Genomic DNA, 18,263 nt, shown 5'->3' on the forward strand with positions numbered 1-18,263 from the left:
TAAATTAAGGTTTGGAAAGACCAGATTGTTCCATTTGGCCCCAGCTAGTGAAAGATGCCTCGAGCTCCCAGAAGTACGCGCTTTGTGCACAGATGACAGCAGTATGTAAGCAACCAACTTCCTAGCTGTTGCCAGTTGATGATAACAATACGCCAGCTGGCAGGATATGCCTAAGCAACAGACATGGCAGCAAACCGTCTGCCTCTTCTCTGGTTACTAAATATACCAATGGAATAGATGCAGTATCTCCAGAGCCTGCGACAAGAATGTAAATGCTGCAATTCCATGCTTCATCTTTCCCTTGTACAAACACAGGGATTGTCACAGCCAGCGCAAGACTCAGTCGTGTTAGTACTAGAAGTGAAAATTCAAAAATAACATCCCTCCTTCCGAACCATGCTACAGGCTGATGCTCACAGGAGCAGGAATTAGGAAAATGGTGTTCCCTACGAAATCCAGCACCCGCAGCAAAAGCTTACACTCACTATGTATAAGACCAGTCCGCAGCGGGATCTCACTGGGTCAACATGTCAGACACTCAAAAACTATCCAGAGAAAGAGTTCTTCTTTGAAAGTAAAGGACAATTCACACACATCTTTATTATTATTATTATTATTATTATTATTATTATTATTATTATTATTATCATGCTTGCTAACCTGGGCTCAGAATATGCTTGCAGTGAACAGGTCCTGCGAGTGATCAGCTACAACCAGATATTGGGATTTTGAAACCCTAACATGTAGTCAGTAGAGAGAAGAATAACCACTTATGGCGCAACAACCGGGGTGCAATTACGAGGGGCACAAAAGGATACAGGCCCTTTGACAAGCTACTCACTTGAATGAGTTCACAGCGAGTATCTTTTGAATCAGGATTGAAAGGATGGGATCACAAGCACACACACTGCATGAAATGGCCCATTACTAGTTCCAAATAAGTCAGTGAGCAATATATTTAGGAATGGGACCTTTACAAAATAAATAATATTTATAATACTATATTATTATTTGTCGGTAATCCTTATTGTGAATTCCACTAACGAACAGATTACATTAGTCTTAATGGTCTTAATGTTGTGTAAATATATTTAGGATTGGCAGCATTCTTATAACATTCTGACCCAGGATGGTGTGACCCAGAATTATGAAGCCATCTTTTCAAGAATCGCGGAATGTTGTAATTGTTATTATTATCATCTCACAATTACAAAATAGGCAAAAACATTAAAAACCCTGATGACAGATATATCCTCTTTTTAAAACTACTCTCATTCAAAAATATTGACACTCATCGTAAATGAGAACATGTGCTAATAATTACTTGAAATGAGTTAGAGATAATGGACAACAGAAAAGCCATTATCTTCAGTGGGTTTCTTTTTTTGACTTTGATATGATAATCATAGCACTAAAGAACCAAAGGTGATTGATGGAGTCTTATTTAGATCATGCAGATGACACAAATTATGTGACATTTACCCCTTGACTTTGTAGGAAGAAAATATAACGGCATCAAATTGAATGTTAGCATCCACAAGAATCATTAATATCCAGTAGATATAGAAAAAGGTAAATAATACTGTGAATATTCAAATGTAAAAATCCTACTCTCTATACATTTTTCATTCCACACATGGGACAGCCATCAAGTTTGCTACAAATGCAATGGCTTTAACACCTATGCCTCTTGCCACAAAGTGTGAATGACAGGCATGTTTACTAAAGCACCCGTATTAGCATGCACCTGGGAGCCCTGATTGGCTACAGCTCCACAATGTGTTATATAAGTATTTGTGGTTGTATACCTATTTTTCACATTTTATGTGTGTATGTGGTGGGAAATACCAGTACAGTATCAGTGCACCTTGGTAACATGATAGTTGTGTAAAGAATGGGTAAAAAGGGGGGGGTGGAGGTAAAGGACCCCTGGACGGTTAAGACCAGTCAAAGGCAACTATGGGGTGCGGCACTGATCTCACTTTTCAGGCTGAGGGAGCTGGCGTTTGTCCACAGACAGCTGTCCGGGTCATGTGGCTAGCATGACTAAACCCTTTCTGGCACAACTGAACACCGTGATGAGTGCCAGAGCGTACGGAAACACCATTTACGTTCCTGCCACAGCAGTACCTATTTATCTACTTGCACTGGCATGCTTTCGACTGCTAAGTTGGCAGAAGCTGGGACAGAGCAACAGGAGCTCACCATCATCATGCAGATTCGAACCGGTGACCTTCCAATGTGCAAGCCTAAGAAGCTCAGTGGTTTAGACCACAGTGCCACTGGCATCCCAGATTCTAGGACCCCCATTCTATGATGCCTGATCACTAACTGAACTTCAAAGTGCACAGGCATATTTATTTACTGTTTTCAAGAAGAGAATTTTCCCAAAGCGGCTTAATATTTGCATATATACTCTGATGTGAACTAGGCTCTTTGGGTGTGGGTAGAATCAACCAAACAGATCTCCATGCAATTCAGACACTCAAGTTGGGTACCAATGAGAAATGAAGTCTATTAGCATGGAGAAGAAAAGGTGTCTGCTCTGCCCTGTTAACATGCTCTTTCTGTATCGCTCCAGCCAGCAGTAGCCTTAGTGGAGCTGCGGGGTCACCCCCCTGACACCATTGTTGCTGTAGCTTACCTGGATAAGATTGGGGTAGGGGAAGGTGGTGGATAGGTCAGGGCTGCACAAGGACACTGGTGGAGCAGGCCAGTGTGCCCACACAATCTCAATCTTGCTGCTGCCCTCTCCTGCACCAGCCCCATCAAATTAAGATGCAGTGACATCACTGTGGGGAGGATGGCTCCCCACCAGCACACAGATTGCTCCTGGCCCCAGCTGAACATGAATTGGGGTTTAGGCTTGTGTGTGGTGCTGATGGTTATGCTCCATTTTAATGGAGTTCTCAAGCCATTAATAAGAATGCGACAAAATTCCAGTATGAATTTTAGGCATAGCCATAGTTGGTTAAGGACTTAATCCTATTGTCAAAGCTCCAAAGCAAGTCTGAAGACAATTCAATCCCAGGTGTGGGCAATCGTTGAAAAGAAAAATCTCAGCGTAAACAAAGACAGATTATGTGGGCCCACCACATATAAGACCTGTCATTTGAAGATCCTTTTGTATTTCATTGTTCTTGTTGTATTACTGAAAACTAAAATGCATATAAGAAAGATACTCAATAAAAACCTAGATTATTATTATTTTTAAAAATTGATTAAGTTAAGGTTGCAATGCAGAGATACCTTTTTGGCTTTTGTTTTCTTTTCATAAGACTCTGCTAATGGCTTTTTCTTTTCCTGAGCTGTATCTTTGGAGAATAAGTATTCAAATTCACTGGCATCACATATGTCAGGCTCTTCCAAAGAATCCCACAGAGTTGGTGCTGTGTTTTGACTAAAATTGGAAAAAGGCAAAATAAAATTACCACAATGTCTCTTTTAAAGTTACTTACTTACTTTACCACATATTTAAAACCCCATCAATATTTAGTACATCTGCCTTTGGACTGGCCTACTATTTAGAAAGGAGTTCCATACCCAAATCTTTATACTGCTCAATACACTGTTTTGTAATCCTGTCCAGATGTTGCTGGACTGCAACTCCCATCATCCCTGACTAATGGTTATGGTGTCTGGGGCTGATGGGAGTTGGAGTCCAACGACATCTAGAAACCAACAAACTGGGGAAGGTTAGCATATTCAATGTGTTTTTCTCACCGCTGCATGGATTGTGTAGCTCTTCAACACACAGATTGTGTATTACTTATTATTTTAAGTTATTTGCATGGACTCAAGATTGCAGGCGATCTGACAAGTATTCCGAACATATACAAAATAGTGGGGAGGGGATTCTAGTCAGAATGCAAGCACAACCTAGCCAAATATTGACAGTATCTTCCATATTCACTTCTTCATATTAGTATTACACTTAGTATTACCAATGAATGGTGAGATCTATAATTTAAAAACAATCTCATTTTAATGTTTAATTCTCCGTTTTGAGAATCTTTAGTAGCAAAAGAGATTAGATTGCTTTCCTTTGGCAACTACACATTCTTAATAAGAAAATTATCTCTTGGTTTTATTAGTAGCAGCTGGTATTTTCCCTCCAGCAGGTGTCACTCACATGACATTTCATTCCTACTTGTCATTTCATATCAAGTCTCACCTTTTCCCCTTGCTAAATTCCCATTAAAAAAAAAAATCAAGGCTCACAGAATACGGTAAGCAATATTCAGAAATGAAAGTATCAGATCTGGACACATCTTCTACAATGCAAACAGATTCCAGTAAACCTTATAATTAAAAACGCAGATGAAGAAAATGTTATAAATGCTACTTTTAATATTGTACCACATTTAGTTATAGAATGGTGCTTGTCTTTCTAAACAAAGTGCAGGAGCTCGCACCAAAGATTGATGGGGGGGGGGTGTTTGGCTAGGACTGATCACACATCCACTGTTGGAGACACGCCTGCCGCCTTGCTCCCATGACAGCCAGTGCCTGGGGTGTGTGCGTGTGACATTGGCATTCCCATGGCGTGTGCACATCACATTGGCATGCTGACGTGACATCAGCATGCCACATGCTGTGTGCACACCACATCATCACATCGCAGGAGAGTGCCGACGTGACACACACATGCCTCATGGCATGCACACATGGCCAAATGAAATCGGGGGGGGGGGCAGCCCCTTCATTTAAAATTTGTGGGTGCTCAAGAACCCTGGGCTCTCTATAGTCAGCGCCTATGTTTGGGGCTATCTGCTGCCATTGCACAGGTATTAGGCCTACAATGTGGTTCATACAGAAGCAGGCTAAAGTTGACTATCTCAACTCTACTAGTTCTTTGTATGTACCACTAAGCTGAATTTAATTGGCATGGCAGGAAAAGCAGTCAAGCATCTGAGCGGCAGTGATATAGGCTGCTGGAAAGCCAATGGCCTTCCGCTGTGTCTCAGGCCCTTAAGGATTATCATATGAGCTAATCTGACGGCAGAGTATCTCCAGGACCAGGTTCTTTGTAACTCATGCCTCTAGCAGTTCTAAAAATACTGCATGCCAAGTCATATTACTCTATTTGTGTGTGCCACAGGGTATAGTTCTGAACAAGAATGTTAGACAGATTATGGAACTTTTGAAAAAGGCTACGCCCTAGCAGTAAACCATCCTTTAAAAAAAATTCTACATTTCAAAATACAAACAAAACCTGAGTTGAGTATTTTTTTATATTTCTGCAAAGTAATCTCTTTTTGCTTTAGTTGATCTTGAAATACTGCACACAGGTTTCCACTATAAAATAACAGGGAAGCAAAACTTTACCTGCTGTCTTGTATTTGTATTCTGGTCCAATAAAGTGGCTTCATAGGACAGGCAGGTTCAATGGCAGGCTTTCGAGGACCTTGGCTTGATGAAAATGTGCTGCTGAAAAGGAAACTGGATCCAGGTGGTGGTGGAGGAGGAGGAGGAGGAGGAGGAGGACCTGCTCCTGATGGAGAAAATCCTGGTGGGGGAGGTGGGGGAGGCGGTGGTAACTGACCTGCAAAAGCTGCAGGAAGTGGAGGTGGTGGAGGAGGAGGATGGGGTGATCCCATGCCTGGTGATAATGTTGGGGGTGGAGGGATTGAACCAGGAAGAGGCGGTGGTGGTGGTGGTGGTGGTGGTGGAAACATCTGAGATACAGCACTCCCTGAGGCATGGCCATAATTGCATGCTTCATTATTGTCCGATGTGGGTGGAACACTATTATTCAAATAAGGTATAGTCAACTTTTTAGGTATCGTCTGGTTATTTTTGACTGTCCGGCTTTCATCTTCACTTGGCTTTATAAAAGTTTCTCTGTCGGTTTGTATACATACAGTTCTGTATGTCTTTGGTGGGTGATCATCTTCAGTCGATACACAGGCATCCTTTGCTTCCTCGCTTCTCCTGTATAATGTATTTTCCAGTTCATTTTCCAAATTTGCAATGACTTCCTCAAGCTTTGCTATGGATGACGCATGCTCTCCTCGAATATGAAAGACCCTGAGTTCAAACTCGGACTGTGAACAAATAAAAGTCGCTGTTTAAGAAGTATAACTGTAATATCTGTTTTTCAACATCATGCTATATCACCAGCTAAACATTGCGATATAACAATATATCACAATGTCTGAAATAAGGATGGAGGTTTGTAGAGGCATTGGCTGGCTTCACAGTTTTTCCCACATTGTGATTTTTGCATAGCAAAACACACGCATCATGATTTGCGATATATTGCTAGGTCAAAAATTATGAAACAGATATATCACGATATGGACTTCAAACCTGATTTAGATGATATATTGATACATTGGCCAGTTCTATCTGACTCACATCAATGAAAAGCAATACAAGTTACACGTAAGAAGGACAATGTATATGCTGAGCTACATAAGAACCTAGGAAGAGCCCTGGTTGGAACATACCAGTCTCACAGTGGTCAACCAGATGCCTATGGGAAGCCCAAAAGCAGGACCTGAGCACAACAACACATCCCCCGTACCTACAATTCCCATCAACTGGGATTCAGAGACATACCACTACATAAGCACACCTTGATAGACAGATTCATAGAGGAGACGCCTACATCTCGGTACATAACTTAGTTATTGTACACTATTGGTCCTGCCTTTTTTTCTTTTGAACTACTTCTATACCAGTGATTCATGCTACTGACTATTTCCATTAACAAGTTAACAAGGGGGGGGATTCAAGATAATTAACAGTGGTTGGAAGAAGCTGTCTCCCCTGCTTCTACTGTGGGGCTATTAAATAGTAGGAAATCTTGTAACACTGTTGGGGAGAAGCTGCCATCATCGTAAGAGCTGCTGTACGGAAGGGACAGAACAATCATTGCTGTCACTGTCTCAAGCCTGGCCTGTCTTGGGAGATCCTTGTGCACATTTGCAGCACCAGTATAAACAGTTCCCAGCCCCTAACCTTTGCTCTTCATGGAGAAGGCAAGGACAAGAATGCAGCAACGCTTGTTGGGACTGCTGTGGGGTGGGGGGAGGATGCAAGTGGCAGCCTAACACACCTAATTCTCATCATCATCACTTGCTTCTTTGGTAAACAGTTTGAGGTCCGCATACATGTGCTAGCGATAGCCATTTGAGGAAAGATTTTGAGGAGGGGAAGGGTCCGCAAGCTTTTCCTGAAAGACAAGTTAGTGTCTACCATTGGTAGAGAGACCCTCCCCTTGCCTGTGTAAGATGTTCACCCATCTACATCCTGGGAGCAGTCTCTATTTTGTTTTTATTATACCATGACTACTGAAAATAAAACACACTTTCCCAAAACTAATATGCAAACATGAGTCTTCTCAGTATCTTTTATATGGGGAATTAGACCTTGCAGGGGTCAGTTTTGAAGTTTTATTTATACAAGCATATAGCATAGCTGTCAACTTTTCCCTTTTCTTGCGAGGAATCCTATTCGGAATAAGGGAATTTCCCTTTAAAAAAAGGGAAAAGTTGACAGCTATGATATAGTTATGTATGTACAAATGGTTTTTGTACTTTGCAAACTGCTAGGAAGCTTGTTTTAGTATTAGGCAGTATATAAAGTAAGTAGGTAAACTAATGAAGAAAATGTTTTCACTGCTCAATACCAGAAACACGAAGTAACGAATTGATAATAAATTTTATATATTTACCTACAAATATTTTTCAGGCAAAGGAACATAGTTAGGGGAGGGACATAGAGGTTCATAGACTCTCCTGGCTTTTTGCATGATATTCTCCTTCTTTTCACATCTGCTTCTTTCTTTACCCAGAAACAGCAATAACACACTTGGGCTGTCACACACTTCACATTAAATAACAACAACAATACAACTTGTGCATACCCCCCAAAATTGGTGGCCTTGAAAAAAAACAAAAACCCTTGAACAAAGAATACATTTGTTTTAAATTTCAGCAACTACAATCAGAGGCTTAACAATCAAAGGATATTTGGAAGAACAAAATACTGTATGCCAATTTGCTTAAAAATCAAAATTCCTTTCTCGAGACACCTCAGCCATCATAATCTGTTTCATATGCTGCATTAATATTGTCTTCAAGGACAAGCATTTTGTTTTATTCCCAATGCATGGACTGAGAATAATATAATTCAAGACATGACACATGCAAAAATCCCCAGGACGCTAAAATATTTGTGTTGTTTAAGAGGTGTCTATGGAATCCAAATGTGCATGTGAGTGAATGAGAGATGCAATTACATGTAGGAGATGTGGCAATGGAAGATTAACAGAAAGTGTAAGGTTACCAAAATACTATTAGGGGGAAAAGTTGTGGAAGCGTATATATTATATATGGAACTGCTTGATTTACAACATTACATGTGCAGCAGTGGATCTGGATCTGGACCTCTTTGAGCAAAACTCCAAGTACAGAATATTTGCAGAGGAGAATGGGCAAAATGATTTCTTCCAACTCCTTCTTTCCCTTTGCTCCAAAGGGCTGGAGAGCCTTCTAGTACAGTTTGGGAAGTGGCACCGGGGGGGGGGGGGCGGCAGTTGGAAGGGGGAATCCTCCACTGGGAGTCTTCAAATTACAGTCATACCTTGGTTTTAGAGCAGCTTAGTTCTCGTTTCGGCTCCCAAACACAGCAAACCCGGAAGGGACTGTTGCGTTTTGCGAACTATTTTTGGAAGCTGGGTGTCTGACGGAGCTTCCTGCAGCCAATCAGAAGCCGTGCTTTGGTTTCCGAACATTTCGGAAGTCAAACTGACTTCTGGAACGGACTCCGTTTGACTTCCAAGGTACAACTGTAGTGAATGGATGGAGTCCTGCTGGTAAGCAGTCCTCTACCTTGCTTACTGGCCTCTGGGAAGGTCATACAGGGGTCCTGGGATGCTCTCAGAACCCTTGTGCCTCCTTCCCAAAGGCTGGTAAGCAAGGCGCCACCTTCCTTACTGGTCCTCTGAGGAGGATGTGCAAGGGCTCTGAGAGTGTCCAAGGGCCCTCAAGTGACCGCCTCAGCGCCTGGTAAGCAAGACGGAGGGCTTAAAAAGCTCTTTCTGTGGGAGGTTGCTACTCCTGCCTGGCAAGAAAGAACCATAGGGGGAAATAAGTACAGCAATGCCACAAAGTCTTCTGCTATGCTGAGGTTCAAGATAACCCTTCTGCTTTTCAACAAGTCTTCACAAGTCAGTGACATTAGTGGCTATTTTCAAATGTACGACTATTAATTCTAATGAATGAGACTCGATTCTCTAGCAACCAAACCACCACATGGGGGGTAGAGGGAGAGCAACACCCTAGAATGCACACTTTATTTCCACTGTTGCCCGTGAGAGGCAATTACAATGAAGTTCTATCTTGAGGAAATCGTAGCACCTTAATATTAACGAGTAGGCTTCTTGCATCATTAATCTTACTGCGATCTGACAAGTTTTGTGTTAAGAAATGGGGGGGGGGAACCTAAGATAAAAAGATATGCCAAACAAGTTGTAGCAGCAGAAGGTTCAATGGTGTGGTCAAATGAGAGTGGTTGGATCTAATAAGAACACGGTGTGGACTAGAAGGTGATTGTCTCTGATCTTGGAGAATGTTTTTGGACACCTCGCAGCTCTTTTATTGCTGTAGCTGATTAAAATGAAAAGCCTCACAACTAAAATGTTCTTTTTGATGAGGTTTTCTTTCTTTTTTTTTACCATGAACTATAGACCTTGTAGTCCAGTGGGACAGAAACCCTTTGATCTTCAGCAGTCACATAAATTCAAGGTCATAAAACAGCGTTGGATTGGATTTTATTAGTGTGGCTGATGCCAGACTTGTAGAGTTGCCATGCTTCTGAGGCAACCATGATCCCACCTTCCTATTCTTTCCATCCAGGTTTTTGTATGTGAAACTACATCACTATTTATTTATTTTTTGTGATCCGAAAAAAACACCAGAAAAGGAAGGCGAACTGGCAAGAAGACTCGTGTATTAAGCCATAATTTTAAAAAGCTGGCATTAGAGAAGAATATGTGTACGTTAAGTCCATGTTTTGTCAGCCAAAAACATATATGTAGAAAAGAACTGTGAGTATCAGGGAATGAAGAAATTGGTCCAGTTTCATTCCAATTCAGGTCACCAAGTGGTCAGGAACACAAATATAATAAAAGACACATCAAATTTTGAGTATAATAGACCATTTATATCCATACAAGATACCGCTTAGAGACACTATGCATCACAGTAGTGATTTTTTTTTTTTAAAATTAAACAATGGATTGTATCAAAAGGTGGCTTTGCCTTAACAGACAGCTCAGGTAAGACAAGACACCCTACTTTTATCAATTCCAGAAAACTCGCTCATTAATCATTTGTGCTATTTCCCCTGCATCACATTGTTTCCTTTTTAATAATACTTGTTCTGGATGAGATGACTTGTGAATATTCCATAGAATTATTTACACATTTCAAACAGCGTGAGTTGCAAAGGAAGAGAACAGAAGTAATATTTAAAGAAGGTCCTAAGCCAAGAATTTTCTTTATCATTATTATTGCAATTAGGCAGTCTTCAAAATATCACTATAGCCATTACTATATCTGGATACTATTTATGCTAAAATACATATGGATGGGGAACAAAGAGGCTCCTTGGTGATTTTACAGTCTTCTCTTACTGGTTCTTATGAGGTTTTTTGTGCTTTTAAAACTGCCTGTCTATTGTTTCTGTGCTTTTTGCAAAGGCAGGACGTTTGTTCAGACCTTACTACCTATGGCAAAATCCCAGCTGATTGAAGTCTTGCAAGCCTGCAATACCTTGGCCTCTAACCATGGAGAGATAATGCCAAGGCCAGGCTGTTCCACATTTATTTGACTGTAGTTTCTCTCTTGATACCAATGCCAGTGAAGAAGCAGGAGGGACGCAGGGAGTTACTGCATTCTAATAAACTCAGCACAGCCTGGATCAGACCTTCCTTTCTCTCCTGCAGTGAGAGGATGGGAGGGATTGCCCAAGAACCTGAGACTCTAGTTTAAGTTTTGAGAAACAATTTCCTCTGAGCATCAAAGAACTGAGGGAATCATGTAAATCTTCTGAAGATCTTGGAGCATACCACAGTTCTTGCATTTATTCAAACATGAACTGGAAGAAGAGCCAAAACATTGTATAAAAACAATTATGCTTCTATGTTCCTAATAGTATCAAGATGTTTAGTGTATGCCTTTCATGGCAAGTAAATATACCAGACATGTAGTCACGCAAGCAGTTTAGCTTTCAACTTTGATAATAAGGAGATTTGTATTGAAACTTTATTTCAAGCGTCAAAAATACTCTGCAGCAATAGAATGCACCAAACAGTTTATGGCTCCCTATATATCTGAGTGGCCTTATAGCAATTTAGCTTTAGCTTTAGCAATTACATGAGGTGGGTTATTTTAATAGTTTGTTTCTTTGTTCTTGATTCCTTACAGTTCTTGTGGGTGCATGTAACTTTAAATGGCTATAAGAAATAAAATTATCAGTGATTATACACAAAATCAGTGGAGTTTCTCATGGAGTTTATAAGTACTGCACAGCTACATATTCTTAATTCCAATTAAGCCAATGGCAGCTAAACATAGGGAGCTGGTTCCTTGTGTGGATAGTTCCTACACAAAAACAAGAGAAAGCGTGGGCACACAGAAACAACTCTACTAGCCTCCTGCCTTTGTTAGAGGACAGCAATGCAGGCAAGACGGTTCCTTTTTTCTGGGGGGTACTCAAGGGTACTGGCAACTCCCCCCCCCCTGCACTGGTTAAAAGTGTGGCACTTATTGTAACTACTTCATGGTGAGTACTGGCACCTTTTTTCTAGAAGAAAAGCACTGACTCTAACTATTAAGTTGGGGGAAACTGGATTTATGCATCAAGTTTTTAAAAAGTGTTATAACTATGTGTAGTCACGTTAATAGGCATTATTAAGGAACTGCTGGATCGTTCCCAGTTTCCATAAGCAACCAATATACAGGTATGCCCAAGAGAGGATTTAACACCTTGCCAACTAAAATGGGATGGCATGTGATACAATTGCATCCCTGTTGCAGAATAATGAGATATAACACAAGGTATTGGGATCAAATAAGGCCACAGCTTTATTACAGATGTCAGAAGTTTGGCATAGGCATATCACCACTGACTTCCGACCCACCTGCCAGAAGTAAATCCTGGGTTACCTCAACAGCGGGGTGGGGTGGGGGGTGGAGCGGCGCTATGACTTACATAAAATATGAGTGCCCCTTGTGGGATTGCTGTCTTGAGGAATGCGTACCCTCCAACATTTCTCCGATGAAAATAGGGGCATCTTAAGGAAAAGTGGGACATTCAGGGATCAAATCTGAAACCGGGACAGCTTCTCTAAATTAGGGACGTCCCTGGAAAATAGTGAAACTGTGCTGTGCCCTTAGCCCCCACCTGGGCATTAGGACAGAAGCAACTCCTCCCAGATTCTTTTAACCTATTATTCAAAGGGGCAGGCAGATGCTAAAACCTCCCCTCCAGCTTACCAGCATGAAATTACCATTGGAAGAATAAAAGGGGGGCCAAGAGGGGCTTTTCTTTAATCATTACTAAATACCTTTAGGGAATTTCCAAAGCACAGTTAATTTGTGTTTGTTTGTTTGTTTTTTGTTTCAAAAGCAAGTTATTATTATTTTCCTTGTTAGTTTGAACAAACATCAGCAAAGAACATATTGAGTTGTTACACACTGTCACCTGCAGTTTAGTTCATAAGGTTCAATGTGACTAAGGCATGCCATTTGTGCAGCTTTACGAATAGGAACCCTCCAGAAATAAAACATCCAGCAATATTCCAACAATAACAAAAGCAGAAAAGCTCTCTCATTGATATAAACAAATGCAGGAAAGAAAGGGTCATGAATCAGTTCCACTCTCACTAAAGATTCTGTGCATCAGCCTAGGAGAATTGTTGATCTCTCTTATTCTGTTACCAATAATCTTCTTCCCAGAAGCTCAGGACCAAACTAGATGTGCACTTAACGAACATCAGGCAGCAACATGTATTGATTTCCTTTAACTAATTACAGGAGATGGGGAGCCACTGTGAAGGCAGTGCAAAGGAAAGGGGGAGGTTATATCTTTATTCTTCCACTAAGACTGGAATGGAGATAGTTCCTCCATGTGGCTAGCAGCTATGCAAATGAAGTCTCTATTTGCACCAAAGCAAACAGGCCTGGAATAAGATTTGCTATATTATGGTAAGCGGATGCAACTGCCTAGTGGCACAGCACTTCAACAGGACGAGGATGGGAAGAAACACAAGAGGGAGCTCTTTGTGTGTGTTTGCCCACATGCTGCACAAGTTGTCAGAGGTCAAAAATAATATTTCAGCAACAAGCGCAACTAATTCACATAGGTAGCTGTGTTAATAGTGTAGTCAGATGTTTGGCACTAAAGTGTTATCAAATGTGTAAAAGTAGATTCTGAACATACAGACCGCACCCGGGCGCTGATGCTCCCACCAACCAACTTCCCTGACTGCGGTGTAATTCATTTCAGGCCAACAGGGACCTACATACATATCAATGAAGTTTCCCTCCCTGTGGAGGGAGCCCAGATACATACATTTGTACACAATTAGACCATGTTCAGACCGGTGGCAATGACATGCTGCTAGCACACATATCAGTGTACAGAAGGTTGGGGCAGTCCATGTGTTCTAGAGACCCTTTCACATGTTCAATACTGAAAACCTGAATGAGTCTACTCTGTTACATTAAAAACGACAGTCTTGTGGAAGTTTAAAGACCAACACAAGCTTTGGTGGACTTCAGCCCGCACAATTATTTACATAAGCTGTTATCCCCTGATTAAATATATTACACAGGTGTAGATAATTTTTTTAATCAAAAACAGGAACAAAAGACCAAGGCATGTGGAAGCTGCAACTGGCGATTCTTCCGCACAAAGCTCAAAAATATTCAGGAAAAGAAGAGTGACTATTGCCAACAACAATAATCAGCAACAATAACAATCTTCCTAATTGTGCTATGCAAATTCATGGGATACAACAGCAGCAAGCTAACTAGATGAAGTTTTGATTTGGTGCATTGGCTTCTTTGTAGGAACCAGCATTATGTTTCACAGAAATGCTGTACATGCTTTAGGGTAATTTTGCAAATAGTTTCATCGGCTGGAGGGTTCAAAGAATCAAGACTTCATTTGTATCCTGATTACAAGACTCATATGATGTATAATGTCAATGAAACCACGTGCAGAGGGCTCATACTTTTCAAATAAGAGTGGAATTTATTACGAACCACAAACTGAAAAAACCTTCAGCAGCAGCAACACAAGAAATACAGAAAAAGGTAAAAAAGCTCATTAGGTAAAAATTGACTTGGCAACCTCGGCTGCAGCTTTGGACTGTAGTTAAGTTTCACAAGCAAAGGTTTTCTTCAAAATGTACATGCTGGGCTCAATGGAAGCTCTCTTACAAAGAAATTTCAAGTAAAAAAAGCAAAAAGGAAATACTTGGGGCATTTCAGAGCTTTGATTGTGATTGTCAAAAGGACTCATTTCTATAAAATATAGAAAAAGTCATTTTAAAGAGCAACTTGCTTACTTAAGAGAACTATAATGCTCTACATCCAAAGAGTTCCCAGCAAAGAGTTTCAAGGCTGCAAACCTATACCCACTTACATGAGAGTAAGTCCCACTGAACTCAATGGAACTTAGAATCTTAGACTCATAGAATCACCAAACTGCAGAGTTGGAAGGGACCCTGAGGGTCATCTAGTCCAACCCCCTGCAATGCAGGAATCTCGACTGCAGCATCCATGACTTAATTACGAAAATGAATGCTCAGTGATTTGAACTGTAACTGCACATGTCATTCAGATTTTTTTTAAAAAAAACCTTTTATGTTAACAGGCAAGCAAACTACACTGCAAAAAGTGCCCCAAGCTAATTTAACAATTCTGCATTCATGTGCAAGCTACCTTTAAAACATTTCGAAGTAGTTCCATCATTGCCTTCCTGGAGAATTCCTCTATTTGCACAAATTATCCCATGTAGACATACTCTTCAACAGAACTGCCACTTTAGTCTGTTTTAGATTCTGCTTTGGTTAGGGTTTACAATAATTGTTTCTAATTCTGTTCTACCGGTACATGCTGTTATATACATAACACATATATATCTCCATTGCCAAAAACATGATTACACAACTAGCCTGGCATATAAGCAGGCAGACCAGCTGGGGGATTTCAACAGAGCTAAAGATGCAGGGACAATGGATACCATACAACATCCCAATTAAAAAGCTTGAAATAATTCACTATATCCCAGCACTACTTTTTAATTATTAAAACAGTAGATGAGAATAAAAAGAAATCTGAACTACTAAACCTGTCACATTTCCTCTAGCACATGCAGAAAACATTTATTTCTGTATATTCTTGCACCTATTAATCTGTAATATCCACAAAATCTTGTGCCCCTGACATTAATATTAAAGCACACCTGTGTGGCTGCAAATTCCACTGAAATCACAAGGACTAAAGCCAATTCCTAGGCTGTGTCCACACTCCTTTTTACTCAGCATCCTGTGCACTCCCGCCACTGGTTTGGGAAGAGGGAGACACAGGTTAGCTGCAATCCATATCTATCCTCTATCTATTCTGCAGTTTCATATATAATACTGTGTGTTTTGATGCTCCCAATCAGCTTTGTTCCAAACGGAGAAAAGGAATGGCCCAGTTGCATTTTTGGCTGGTAATGTGTGCACAGCCCTAGCCACTGATCTTCTGCGTGACAATGTGCAGGCATATTCTGCATGAGCTACATTTCCCACACTACTTTCAAGTGGCTCTTGTGAAACCACTGAGCACTGTGCAAAAAGTCAACATGCAAAGGGTTCTTTTTGTACAGCTGGCCTGTACATAACCCATTCTGTGTGAGAATGACACCTAGAAGCCATGAGCAGTGGTTGATCTGACTATGGTAATGATCTAAAATCAATTCTTTCATTTCTTTTACATGCAGTAAGATACGATGCAGTGATTTCACCATGAGATTATCACATCAGGACAATGTACTATATATAAATAGCATTTTTTGTATTTTAAAAAAATGCAGTAATGTGTCCCACCCACCCTGGTTCTGATGGCAAAGAGATACTAATGCACTCCAAAAACAGCTGGGGACCAATGGTTGAGAAACACTGGCGGCAAGCCCTCCTTCCCTTACAGCCAGTGGTGTAGCTAGCCGCTCAGGTGCCTAGTGCGGTGCGCACATCCAGCAGCTGGGGGCGGGGCACGCTACGTGGAGCCTCTCCGCCGCCTCCCCTTCAGCTGTGGGGCAGCTGAGGGAGACGCGGAGGGCAGACACATGTCCCATGCTGCTGTTTCAGGCAACACAGAGCCTGCAGGCGGCCAAGCCACCACGTCACTCCCAGGAGAGATGTGTGGCTCAGGCACACCGCAGGCCCCGCGGTAAGTGCCAGCGCCTGTGGTGTGGCGCCCAGTGCCAGCCGCGTTTCGTTAAGTTTGTTGACTGAACTAAAAAGTTTCATGAGCCAAATTTTTATTTTTTATAACTCATATTTTTGTCATTTCGTCACCCCCTTCAGTGATGACACCCGGGGCGAAATGCACCCCCCGCACCGCCTTCCTCTGCCACTGCTTACAGCATGGTCCCAATCTAGTTCAGGACCCAACTTGTGCTAGCTTTCTGTTAAAAAAAAATCTGCTAATACCAGAAAACAGGAACTGTCTGCGGTATACAGGAATAGATCGATGTATGAAGCTATGTATGAACAATTTCTTTTAATTAAAAAAAAAAAGATGAAAGCGGCAATGTTTGGTATTTTACAAGCATCTTTCTGCAAGTGAAACATGGCTTAGTCTGTAGTTTGTGTCCGACAAGCATAAACTAACATCATCTCTACTTAACTGGCCAACAATCTGGGAGTAACTAGCAATAATGATGTGATATAACCTCTCCTACGAGTATGTTTGCTCGGGTGGGCCATTCTTCAAAATAAAGATATGTTGCAGATTATTTGGGTTTGGTTTGAAAAAAACAACAGCTCCACCTCAACATACTAAAACCTCAACCACTTAAAAAACAGAAAGCTCTGTACTAAAGGGAGATCATAAAATAGCATAAACGTTGTAGCATTCCTTCAGTATTATCACAGAATGTCATGGCAACTCTCCCAGAGGTGGACTGTACAGCTTCAACTAGCACTGCCATATATATATGTAAGCTATGAAACATAGGAAGCTGCCTTATACTGAGTCAGACCATTGGTTCATCTACCTCAGTATCATCTACACTGACTGGCAGCTGCTCTGCAAGGTTTCTGATAGGGGACATTCCTAGTTCTAGAATGGAATTGAACCTTGAATCTTCTGGAGACAAAGCAGATGCTCTGCTACTAACCTATGGTTTTATAGTCCACACACACCAAAATTTGCATCTATACCTCTTGATTTTTTTTTCCAAGGAAGAAAGGAGAACACGTTTACTTTTTCCTCTAATGTTTCCAGAAACTTTTATGTTATCCAGCACAATTCAAACCGCAAAGAAAAAGTAACTTCCAGTTCTTGGAACCTCACCTATCCAGAGCAGTTTTTCAGAGAGTGTAAGGTTAAGAGACTATTGGCAAAAGTTGCTTCCCACCTTCTGCCAGTGGGAGCTTCCCACAAGCAGAACACCACTCAGGGGATACTGCTGCCAGCAGGAACCAAGTCTGGATCCCAGCCATTATTTTATTTATTTCATAAAACTTATATACCCCTTGATTGTAAAAACAACAACAACAACAACAACGTCCAAGCAGGTTACAAAAAAACAACACAAGAAAATCAAGAAAAAAATCAATAAAACGGATAAAAATCACCTCAGCTTGTCTATTCAAAAAGGTCACCTGCCTGTGGTGATCTTCGGTTTCAGCCAACCACAACCAAACAACCACATCCCAAGCCAACTCCAACCTCTCTCACCGCCAAACGAGCACAAGCAAACAACAGAGAACCTACATAAACAATGCTGACACCAAACCCTACTCACATCAAGTAAAAAAGAAACACAGTCACCCCACCCCACCTACCTCCCCGTCCCACCCACTTCTTCCCCCCTTCCCCCCTTTTCTTTTCTAATGTCTCACCAACACTGACTTATAAAAATGTTATATGGAAAAGCTTGAGAGAGACATTGTACTACCTTTGAAAATCTTTAATAAAAATATTTTTTTTTAAAAAAAAAAAAAGGTCACCTGCCATTCTGTGGACTGG

The 18,263-nt window shown here is 41.1% G+C and overlaps 1 protein-coding gene across 3 annotated transcripts in view; it reads right to left on the bottom strand.

The window, feature by feature from the left end:
• The window catches only part of FMN1 (formin 1), a 136,134-nt gene that overhangs the window by 63,633 nt on the left and 54,238 nt on the right, over positions 1–18,263 (bottom strand). For all 3 annotated transcript variants that reach the window (XM_033144837.1, XM_033144827.1, XM_033144818.1), the window contains 2 exons: positions 5,329–6,047; positions 3,250–3,400 (listed from right to left, as the gene is read on the bottom strand). In XM_033144837.1, coding sequence (XP_033000728.1) covers positions 3,250–3,400; positions 5,329–6,047 — 870 coding nt within the window. The remainder of the gene's footprint in view (positions 1–3,249; positions 3,401–5,328; positions 6,048–18,263) is intronic.

The sequence above is a fragment of the Lacerta agilis genome, chromosome 1, assembly GCF_009819535.1.
Source record: "Lacerta agilis isolate rLacAgi1 chromosome 1, rLacAgi1.pri, whole genome shotgun sequence".
In the NCBI taxonomy this organism is placed as follows: Eukaryota; Metazoa; Chordata; class Lepidosauria; order Squamata; family Lacertidae; genus Lacerta; species Lacerta agilis.